Source organism: Pangasianodon hypophthalmus, chromosome 9, assembly GCF_027358585.1.
Source record: "Pangasianodon hypophthalmus isolate fPanHyp1 chromosome 9, fPanHyp1.pri, whole genome shotgun sequence".
Classification (NCBI taxonomy): Eukaryota; Metazoa; Chordata; class Actinopteri; order Siluriformes; family Pangasiidae; genus Pangasianodon; species Pangasianodon hypophthalmus.
Genome location: NC_069718.1, coordinates 25,201,889 through 25,212,358, shown reverse-complemented (window position 1 = coordinate 25,212,358; position 10,470 = coordinate 25,201,889). Strand labels below are relative to the sequence as shown.

The window sequence follows — 10,470 nt, the reverse complement described above, 5'->3', positions numbered from 1 at the left end:
TGGAACACCGACTGAACCCCAGACCTCCTCACCAACATCAGCGCCTGATCTCACTAATGCTCTTGTAGCTGAATGAACACAAATCCCCACAGCCACGCTCCAACATCTAGTGGAAAGCTTCCCAGAAGAGTGGAGCTTATTATAACAGCAAACACAGGGGAGATAAATCTGGAATGAGATGTTCAAAAAAGCCCTTGAGTGTGATGGTCAGGTGTCCACAAACTTTAGGTCATATAGTGTTTGAAGGTTTCAGCTAACTGCTAATCAACTTGTGATTCCACGCTATAAATAGATTGTGTTTATTATTAAAATGATAGTCCGTTTAGTAGAGTCCCAAAGTTATACTTATTATAATTCAACTCTCTTTTAATTTCAAGCTTCAGTACTGCACTTGAACTTTATTAAATCTCAACCCTTTGTATGTCTAGGTGTAATAGCTGCTTAAAAACTGACACGTAGCTACCCATTATTTCAGCAAATGGTCTTTTAATGGTCTTAACAACAAATGATTAGTCAGGAAATTAGCAAGAATGAAACAAATAGATAAAGGAAGTTAGTATGCGAGAGCTTTTCCCTTTGATTTCTTTAAATGTTTAAGTCTTGTGGCTCTTGATGGGCTGCATCAGGTGCGGCAGAAAACCAAATAATCACTAATCTTTTAAGAAAAAAAAAATCCCAGAAGATATTTTTGGGAAATGTTGTACACCCAGACATGTGTTAGTTTGAATTTTATATCAAACATTTTAATCATTATCATGATTTTACCTTTGTGTACAAGAAGACTATAGAAGTGAATTTCCCTGTTTCTAGCTTTTCCCCAAACAAACAGTTCACTGCAGCAAAAGGAAACCAGCGAATGGAGGCACAGGAGCTCTCAGGAGTGCATCTGTTTCATTCCTGCTCATTTTCTCACCAATGATTTGTTGTTAAATCCATTAAAAGCTTAATAATTGCCATTTTGGGCTTGGCCCATTTTTTTGCCCAGGACTGTAGGCTGCTCTTAAAATAGTGTGATCCAGTTTAGATTATTTAAAGATCAGTCTGTGCTTGAACGTTCAGAGTGTACTGAGATTTCAGCCAGCTGGAAGGCTCTCAGTGTGCAAGCACATTGTGGATCCAGTGCTCTCAAAGACAGTGTGGTGTGTCCTACATCCCCCTCGGTACCCCTGCGTCAGAATCCATGGGGTTGAGTCAGACCTGATCCAACCTGGATCGTACCTGGATGAAGCTCAAAAGAGTCCAGCCAAACGTCCAGATATGGTGTGTGTTTCAGGCTGGATAAGTGTTTAATGTGTTGTTTTTGTGTTAGGGTCAGAGTAAAGGTTAGGCTTATAGGAGGAGTTGGATCAGATCCAGCTCCACCCCTTGGACTTTTGGTTCTACAGCGAGGACTATCTCACATCCCTTCCCAGAAAGACCTTATTTTCTCATAGTCATAATTGCATGTGAATGTCACTGCTCATTTAAACATGGCACACCCACAGTTGACCACATATGATGTGTAGATATATAAATACCCACCTGATTTCTCTCTAAAATGAGCATTTAATTACACCATGTGAAAGCATTTGGACTTACACAGGTATTTCATATGCACCTCATTTCCCTAAAACTTGGGTCTCAAGTGTGACTCGCTAACTGATGGCAAAAATGACAGCGAAAAGCTTGGTAACTACCCAGGCTACAAACCAGGAAGTTCGTTTTAAAAACATTCTTCATAGCAGATTACGCCTGCTTTATAAGAGCCTATGATTTCTAGAAATACTTCTAACTTGTTAATAGAGCTCTGCACAAAGGCAATAATAAATGATAAATGTAGAGGACGAGCTTTTCTTTAAATAGATCAAGCAAAATAGTAATTAAACGATTAATCAATAATTGAAATTATAGTTGTTTGAATACTCGTTTAGTCCTCGTTATTTAGTTATCATTTAGTTGTTATTTGTAAAATGATGCTGTAGGTTTGAAAGACAGAATGAATGAATTGTGAATGTAGTAACTGCAGGAATGGAAACTAACTCACCTAATTTGTCATGCACAAAATACAAATCTCTTCTCTAGGCATAATCACGTGTTTAAGAAGGGAAATAATCGTAACCAGGTGATAAATCACTTAGCTTACTTGTTGGACTCCTGGGTGACAAGCTGTGCAACACTACTTTATTGTAATCACTTCTCATCAGTTGAATAGGACCAAATACCAGCTACATCATTAAAAGAGCCCTCAAATAGTAGCAGTTATTAAAAGTAGACATTGTGATGAATATAGTATTTAACAACATTTAATCTTGTAAATATAAGTTTGTTTCAAGACTTTGGAAATGTTCATTAACATAAAATGAAAAAGTCTGACTAAAGGCAGTTCACTCTGCTTGTCTCACATCATCATATTCAAGTTAATTAAGTATGTACATATTTACACATTGAGCACAATCATCTGCTTTGCTGAAACACATAACGTTTTATCAATGTTTGATAAATCAATAGAGCCTTTGGGATAATTCTTTAATAAAGGGGTTCCCAAAGCTGAGAAAATTAATATTTTAAAATTAATAGCTTAATATAGCATAAAATAGCATAAAATTAGTAGCTTAATATTTTCACATATTGGGCTTGGCCCATATATATATATATATATGTGCACACACAGTAAGTAAATACCATGTCCACAATAAAATGATAATCATCAGGTAGTGATGCTTCCAGTCTTCCAGAAGACTAAACTTGTAGTTAATCATTACACCTAAACATTAGGGAAGGTACAAAACAAAATATGTTAGATTAGATTATAGATATTTAGACAGAATTTAGATAAATTCAAAGAACCTGCATGTGTAGCCGCATGGTGATAAGTGACCACTAGTTAGCGCTCTTGTTACATGTTTTTGAATCCTGCTGCCATGGACACACACAGACCACCTACCGTCTAACACACTAGTGTTGCGCAAAGCCACTCCTGTCCACTCACAGGGCTTACTGGTCTGGTGCAAGATTAACTCACCCCTACTCTACTTTCTCACTAGCCTGGAAAGAGCTGAGCCAAGTTCATCTAGGAGAATTGGGCCTGATAAAGGGAACTAATCTGGTACATGAATAAGCAGTTAGATAAGCAGTTAGCATGACCATTACCTGATGGGCAATATGATGATAAGATATCAGTATTGCTGTAAATTACATCATAGTACACTTTTGTTGATGAGAGTATCGTCAGTACAATAGTTGAATGTTAATAGTTTTGGATCAATTCTGTCAATGTTCTGTGCCGTTTTATATATATGTGTGTGTGTGTGTGTGTGTGTGTGTGTGTGGCACTAATGATTTGCTGGCAAGAATAAATATCCTGATATTACATAAAAATGTCTGCAGTTATGGTCATTTTTGTCATATCCCCCACTCCCACTGGTGCACTAGACTACTGATGATGATGTGTATGTACAAGTTGGGTCATTTTGACCAAAGTCTTTTTTTTCATAAGATCTGAAGGTAAAACTGTTTGACCAAGCCTCATCTCAGTCGAGGAAATGAGGTAGTTATGTAGTCAAAATTAAAGCTCTTTGTTAACACACACACATACACACACGCACAAAAAAAAAATTCATTCATCTTCAGGAACCTGATCCTTATCCTGGTCAGGGTCGCTGTGGATCCGGAGACAATCCCGGGAACATCATGGGGCACCACACACACATCCACAACACACACGTCCACAACTAATCCATTTAACGGCATGTTCTGGGATGGTGGAAGGAAACCAGAGACCCAGTGGAAAATCTGGGACGCTGACAGAACGTAGGAAACAGCACACTGATAGCACCCTGAGCTCAGGTCTCGAACTGGGGATGCCCCCATTACCCCATTACCCCCCCATTACCCCCCCATTACCCCCTTCCCCTCCCTTCTGCACCCGTAATGCTGTCCTAATACATGGCAGGAATTTCACTGCGACATTTGAATCCTACTCCTCACTTGTAGTAACTTGAATAGAAATAACATACATACCTGAAATATCCAGTATTTCTATGTCACTCTGATATAGTAATACTGGATAGTAGACAGATATTACTTTGTAAATCTGATGCCTGGAATAATAAGAACATATTTTTTAGACATCCTTGTTGATTTCCAAAAATACACAAAGGTTAAAAAAAATATATAAAAGGTAAAATAACTCCTAGATCTGATGTGAACTGTATGTATATTCCATCAGATTAACAATTTTATCAAGATTAAGAGATCAATCCAGTAGCAATTGTTGTTCTTTTGGCTGCTCGTGTTAAGGGTCACCACAGCAGATCGCTGGGCCACGTTTGATTTGGCACAGGTTTTACGCCGGACGTCCTTCCTGACTCAACCCTCCCGTTTTTTATCCGGGCTTGGGACTGGCACAGAGATTACACTCCCATTGGCTGGGTTGGTTCCAAGGCAATGAGAGCGCAGAATCCTCAATTCACTAGCAATTAAGAGAGCAATAAGACATCAATAAAGCCTTCCCAGAAGAGTGGACGATGTTATAGCAGCAATGTGGAGACTAAATCTAAAACAAGCACATGTGGGTGTGATGGTCAGGTGTCCACAAACTTTTGGCCAACCAGGGAAGCCAATCGGCTGCATCTTTTCCATCGTTGCTGCTCATGCTGCATCACAGGACAGCGTAACACACTTACGAGAAAGTGGTATCGACCCTCTTCCGCATACATGGATGCCTACAGTTGGCTGGCGTCGCTGTGATTGACAGGGCAGAGAGATACGCCGTGACGTTCCTCCTACCCAGAGAGCACGGCTAATTGTGCTCCCTCGTCTCCTTGGCCACGGATGTTAGCGGCATCGTCAGGATTCGAACTCATGAATTCTCAATGATAGAGCAAACACTTCTGATTGTTTTTTTTTCCAGTGAAGTGTGACGTAAAGACAATGACAATTAAGGTTTTTATTTTCAGTGTGTATTGTATTTCACGTTTGTTTGTTTTTTTTACATCGTGAGCTTGTACAGATGCAGTGTATGGAGTCAAGTTGTTGATTTTAATTAAGATTAAAAAGATTAAAAAAGTAAACGCCACAAAGACGATGCTTTGGCAACAAAACTTTTTGTTAAAAGTGGTTTTATATATAATTGAATTGAGTCACTGCAAAAAAAATAAAAATAAATAAATAAAAAACTATTGAATATTAATAGTTTTGGACCAATTTTTGAAAGGCTTCCCCAATTAAACAATAGATAGATAGATAGATAGATAGATAGATAGATAGAAACCCTAGACTCTGGTGCACTAAATTACTGTTGATGATGTGTATGTACTAGTTGCGTAAATTTGACCAAAATCTCTTTTCATGAAAGAAAAAAAAAGAATTAAAGGGGAAATAGGTTGTGCAAACACTTTTGCTTTGCATTTTTTGTATTAAGACACTTTTACACTTTTGTGTTTCTCATTTTATTTTGCTTTTGACTTTCTCCATTTTGATGCAGGATCAGGGAAGAGCGACCAGAGGAGATCTGGTGTGTCTGCTGCACATCATCAACCTGCACCAGTGCTTCACAATATTTATATCATTACGATAATATATTATTATGGAATTCATATTCAACTTATGAACCAAGGACCAGGGTGCAGATGTTCCTCCCATCCATCCACCCACCCATCCATCCACTCATCCTTATCCTACACAGGATCACAGGGAGCCTGAAGACTATCCCAGGGGACTCGGGGTACAAGGCAGGGGCTGGACGGGGTGCCAAACCATCGCAGAGCACACTCACACACACACTCACACACTATGGAGAATGTGGTACATCCAATCAGCCTACAACACATGTCTTTGGACTGGGGGAGGAAACCAGAGCACCCGGAGGAAACCCCCGAAGCACGGGGAGAACATGCAAACTCGAACCCCCAACCCTGGAGGTGTGAGGCAGCAGTGCTAACCACTAAACCCCTGCACTGCACTGCACTCCCCCCGGGGTACAGATGTTGCATTGCCAAATGTATGTTCTCTGTCTGTGGCAGTGCAAGTTAGATACCAGGCAATACTGTATATAATCAAAGATTACTGTTTCTGAGTGTGATGGCGGGCATTGAGAGGAAAACAACACCGAATAATGCTGTTCAACAGTTTCAAAAGAGACAACCCCCTACCCCCACAAACACACACACACACACACACACACACACACACACACACACACACAACAACAACGACGACCACAACGACGACGAATCACGAGTCACTCGCGCCATTTTGGCGCCATTCCAAAAGCCCCAGCGACCAATCAGAACAGAGCGGAGGCGGGCCGATCGCTGGCCAATCAGATCGCTCGCCTGTGTGGCTACACGTTCCTGTCAGGCAACGAGCTCTTTAAATTCGAATGTAGCAGCGCTGCATGGTAACGCTGCATAGTAACGCAGCAGCTCGGGTTAAAGTGCGACTTTCCTCGGACTAACTGTCGCTTTACGGCTCGGAGACGATTAATAAAGAGAAGAAAGACCGCCATGACGAGCGTTCAGCTTTCTGTCTGCGGTTTGGGCGCTGCGCGAGAGCGCGTCCCTCAGCACGCGCGCAGGAGAAGCGCGTGCCGCAGTCTCTTCGGTGCGGTCGATCACGACGAGCTGAACCGCGACATGGAGGCCAGGCTGCGCGAGCTCTCCGAGCGCGACCAGAAGCGGTGGAACTTCGACTTCGCGGCCGGGACGCCGCTGCTCGGCGAGTACGAGTGGGAGGCAGCCGCGGCGGAGGCGACGCCGGCGTTTTACCAGGAGACGGTACAGGCAGGGAAGAAGAGGGCGGCGGCTGCTACTGTTACACCACGTACAGAGACTCCGCACCGGGAGAGCGCGAGCGCAGGACAGCCGAGCTGCACGAGAGCGAGGAGGGCGAAGAGAAGGAAAACAAGCGCACGCGCCGCTCCAGCTCGCGCTCGCATTCCAGGTAGGAGAGCAGCGGGAAATAAACAACCCCGAGCTTGTCACGTGATCATATCTAACGTATCTTTTTTTTTTTTTTTAAAAAAAAACCATATCGTTCTGCTTTTATTTTCAGATTTTTACGTCAAACGAAGGAAGCAAGGAGAGATAAAACTGCCCGAGAGCGAGTCTCAAATCCCCTTCAGCTCCCTCTCGTCCGAGCAAACGCCGCGGAAGCGACTTCGGTGAAGGTACAAGGGAGATTTTTACCCCGCTGTTTGGTGGCTGTTGTCATGGCGGCGGATTAGGGTTAGGTGTGGTGCTACTGGAGGAGGAGGAGGAGAAGAAGAAGAAGAGGGAGGGGGAGGGGGGAGGAGGAGGAGGGGGGTCAGGATGAGGGAGGGGGCGCGCGCGCTGTGGCGGGAAAAACACCCTGAATGGCGACTGTGAAGCATTTTCACCTTTTCATTTTACCTTCTTGTGACCCTCTTAACTCGCTCTACACACAATGAAACAGTGTGGATCGAGTCCTAAAATGGATTCCGCAGCCCTCTCACTGACCACACGCTGTCTGCCATTTTGTTTTTCAGGGTTTTTACAGCTGAAGAAGGAAACTCCTCAGGTTAAGAGAATTGCGAGTGAAGGAACGCCGTCCTCACGGAAACAACATGATGATGATGATGATGATGGGCAAAGCACTACGAGCTCAAACACCACCTCAGCTCTTCGTCCATACCTTCACGCCGTACTGTGTGGAGGATGAGGAGAACTGCTGAGGGAGGAGGTTGATGAGGAGACATGATCTCACAGCACATCACATCACTTCTCAGACCTTGACGCGAGAACCTGCTGAAGAGTGCACACAAAAACAAACACATGTCGCATCTCAAGTGTACCGTTTACTTAGCATCCCGGGGATCTTTCCACGTCCTCGTGCTGTTTCCTTCTAACGTTGACCTGCGTGTAATCCAGCTGTTCACTGATGGAGACCCTCGGCAGTTGGACATGTTCCGTAAAGATTGACTAGAAGTCTGTTTTGGAAGTTGTCCGACTATATCGTAATTCGCTTCTTAGCTTAACGCCGGCGTTGTAGCTCGCAGCTGATGTATGAATTACGAACATGAGCAACAAGATCACCCAACTCTGTTTAGATGCATTTTACTTCTATTAAACAGCTGTGATTTGCTTGCCAGATGTTGATCATGTTTAAATGCACATTTCACTGAGCAGATGTTGAAACTTCAGACCAAGGCTCATCTCGGTCACGGAAATGGGACAATCGTGTAAATACAATCGTGTTAAAACAAACGAAGCTTTAAAGATCGAGACAGCAGGCCTTTGTGCTAACTCTTAGTTTGGTGTAAATATATACATAAATATCGTAAAAAGGACATTAACGTTTATTTATGTTTCAATGTAGCTTTGCTTTTCAATGTAGCGTCCTCCCTGAAACATGGGATCTGTCATGTCATGTTTCTGAGCCATTTTGTCACTTCACTGTTTTAAAATGTTTCACTATATTTTGTTATATAAAGTGTATATATCTATCCAACACTTCCTGCATTTGTTTTTCTTTCTGTAATTAACATTTAAAGCCCCATGGACACAAAATAGCATCTAAGACGAGAACAGGATTCATGATGTTTTATGCAAAGTCGAAATTTCGTACATTTCAGAGTAGATTATTATTATTATTATTTTTAAATATAATTACACTAATGTTAATGTTTCCAGAGAATGTAATCATTTTCCTGTGCGTGAACAGATGCAATAAGGCATTAGTGCAGGTGTGGAAGCATCATGTTGGTTGGGTTTTCATCAAGTAGATGCAAAACTAGCTGTATAAATCAATGTGAGCATTTTTAATGTTTGTTTATATTGAACTGTAGATTTCTAACATCATTTAACAATGATTTTGACAGTGGATTAGTAACAAATCTGTATTTGCAGCCACGCATGCCTTCTAGATAGACTGGTCACTTTATTAGGAACATGTGTACACCTGCTCATTCATGCAATTATTAATCAAATGGCACAAAATTATACAGATACACATCAAGAGCTTCAGCTGCTGATCATCTGGGATTTTTACACACATCATTCTCCAGAGTTTAAACACAATTGGGCAAACAAACAAAAAACTATCTTATGAGCAGCAGTTCTGCAGATGGTACCACTTTGTTGATGAGATAGGTCAGAGGAGAATGTTCAGCAAAGCTCCAGTAGCTCAAATAACCAGTCTTAACTGTATTGAGCATCTCAGATTGGACAACACATCAAACCTTGAGGTAGATGTGCTATAACGGCAGAAGACCACATCAGGTTCCCCTCCTAACAGTCAGGAACAGAAATCTGAGGCTGCAGTGGGCACAGGCTCGCTGAAACCTGGAGAGTTCAACATTAAAAAAAACCATCACCTGATCTGATGAAACGTGCAGACGGTCAGGTCGGGATTTGGCGTAAGCAGCATGAATCCATGGACCCAACCTTCCTTGTGTTAACAGTCCAGGCTGGTGGAGGTGGTGTAATGGTTCTTGGCCTTTTAATACCAATCAGGCATCATTTGAATGCCACAACCTAACTGAGTGTTGTTGCTAACCACATGCATCCCTTTACAGCCACAATAAAGGCTGTGATAACAATGGCTACTTCCAGCATGATAATGCACCATGTCTCAAAGCTCTATTATTTACAACTGAGGAAAACAACTGCAAATTACCTGCCTGCCTTGTACAAAACATTCTCTTCATCTTTTGATTAACAGTTCTATTTGTATTCATACGTTGCCACAAAGTGTTGCTATGGATACATACACTGTAGCTAGCTAATGTTATGAAACTTGTCATCGCCTTGCTATGCCCATTTGTCTTAAGCTGCGAAATCCTGTCATCATTGTTAATCATGATAAAATGTTAGGCAGTTATCACAATATGACAATTTAATATCGACCTAAACGTCTTTCCTCCAGAATGTAACCTGTATTCTGCAGAAGCCAGTACCGCAGTATCAAAGAAATACTATTATACAGTACAACAGTGAGATATTTACATTGTTAGATGAAACTGTCTAACACTGTAAGTTTACACTCCTGGGCAAAAAAATGGGACAAGGCGAAATGGCAAAATATTAAGCTTTTAATGGTCTTAACAACAAATCATTGGTCAGGAAATGAGCAAGAATTAAACAAATTGATAATTTTACCTTTGCGTACAAGAAGACTATAGAAGTGAATTTCCCTGTTTCTAGCTTTTCCCCAAACAAACAGTTCACTGCAGCAAAAGGAAACCAGCAAATGGAGGCACAGGAGCTCTCAGGAGTGCATCTGTTTCATTCCTGCTCATTTTCTAACCATTGATTTGTTGTTAAGACCATTAAAAGCTTCATAATTGCCTCTTTTTTTGCCCAGGAGTGTATGCACTCATACTTGATATATACCAGCCATATTAGACATAGAAGCAATAAACTTACACTATATGGCTAAAAGTATGTAGACACCTGACTGACCATCACACCAAAATGTGTTTCTTCCCCAAACTGTTCCACAAGGTTGGAAGCACATAATTGTATAGAATGT

General features: G+C 41.6%; 1 protein-coding gene across 1 annotated transcript; it reads left to right on the top strand.

Annotated features, from left to right (window-relative positions):
* The first annotated feature begins 6,349 nt into the window (after positions 1-6,349).
* cdkn1cb (cyclin-dependent kinase inhibitor 1Cb) lies at positions 6,350-8,450 on the top strand. The gene is made up of 3 exons (XM_026919559.3): positions 6,350-6,921; positions 7,033-7,147; positions 7,487-8,450. The coding sequence occupies exons 1-2, from the start codon at positions 6,486-6,488 to the stop codon at positions 7,143-7,145; spliced, it is 549 nt and encodes a 182-aa protein (XP_026775360.2). The 5' UTR covers positions 6,350-6,485; the 3' UTR covers positions 7,146-7,147; positions 7,487-8,450.
* The last annotated feature ends 2,020 nt before the right edge of the window (positions 8,451-10,470 follow it).

Excerpts from the sequence above, each read along its gene's own strand:
- cdkn1cb (XM_026919559.3), top strand. The coding sequence starts at position 6,486 with ATGACGAGCGTTCAGCTTTCTGTCTGCGGTTTGGGCGCTGCGCGAGAG. Across the intron at positions 6,922-7,032 it reads AGCTCGCGCTCGCATTCCAG|ATTTTTACGTCAAACGAAGG; the intron begins GTAGGAGAGCAG and ends TTTTATTTTCAG.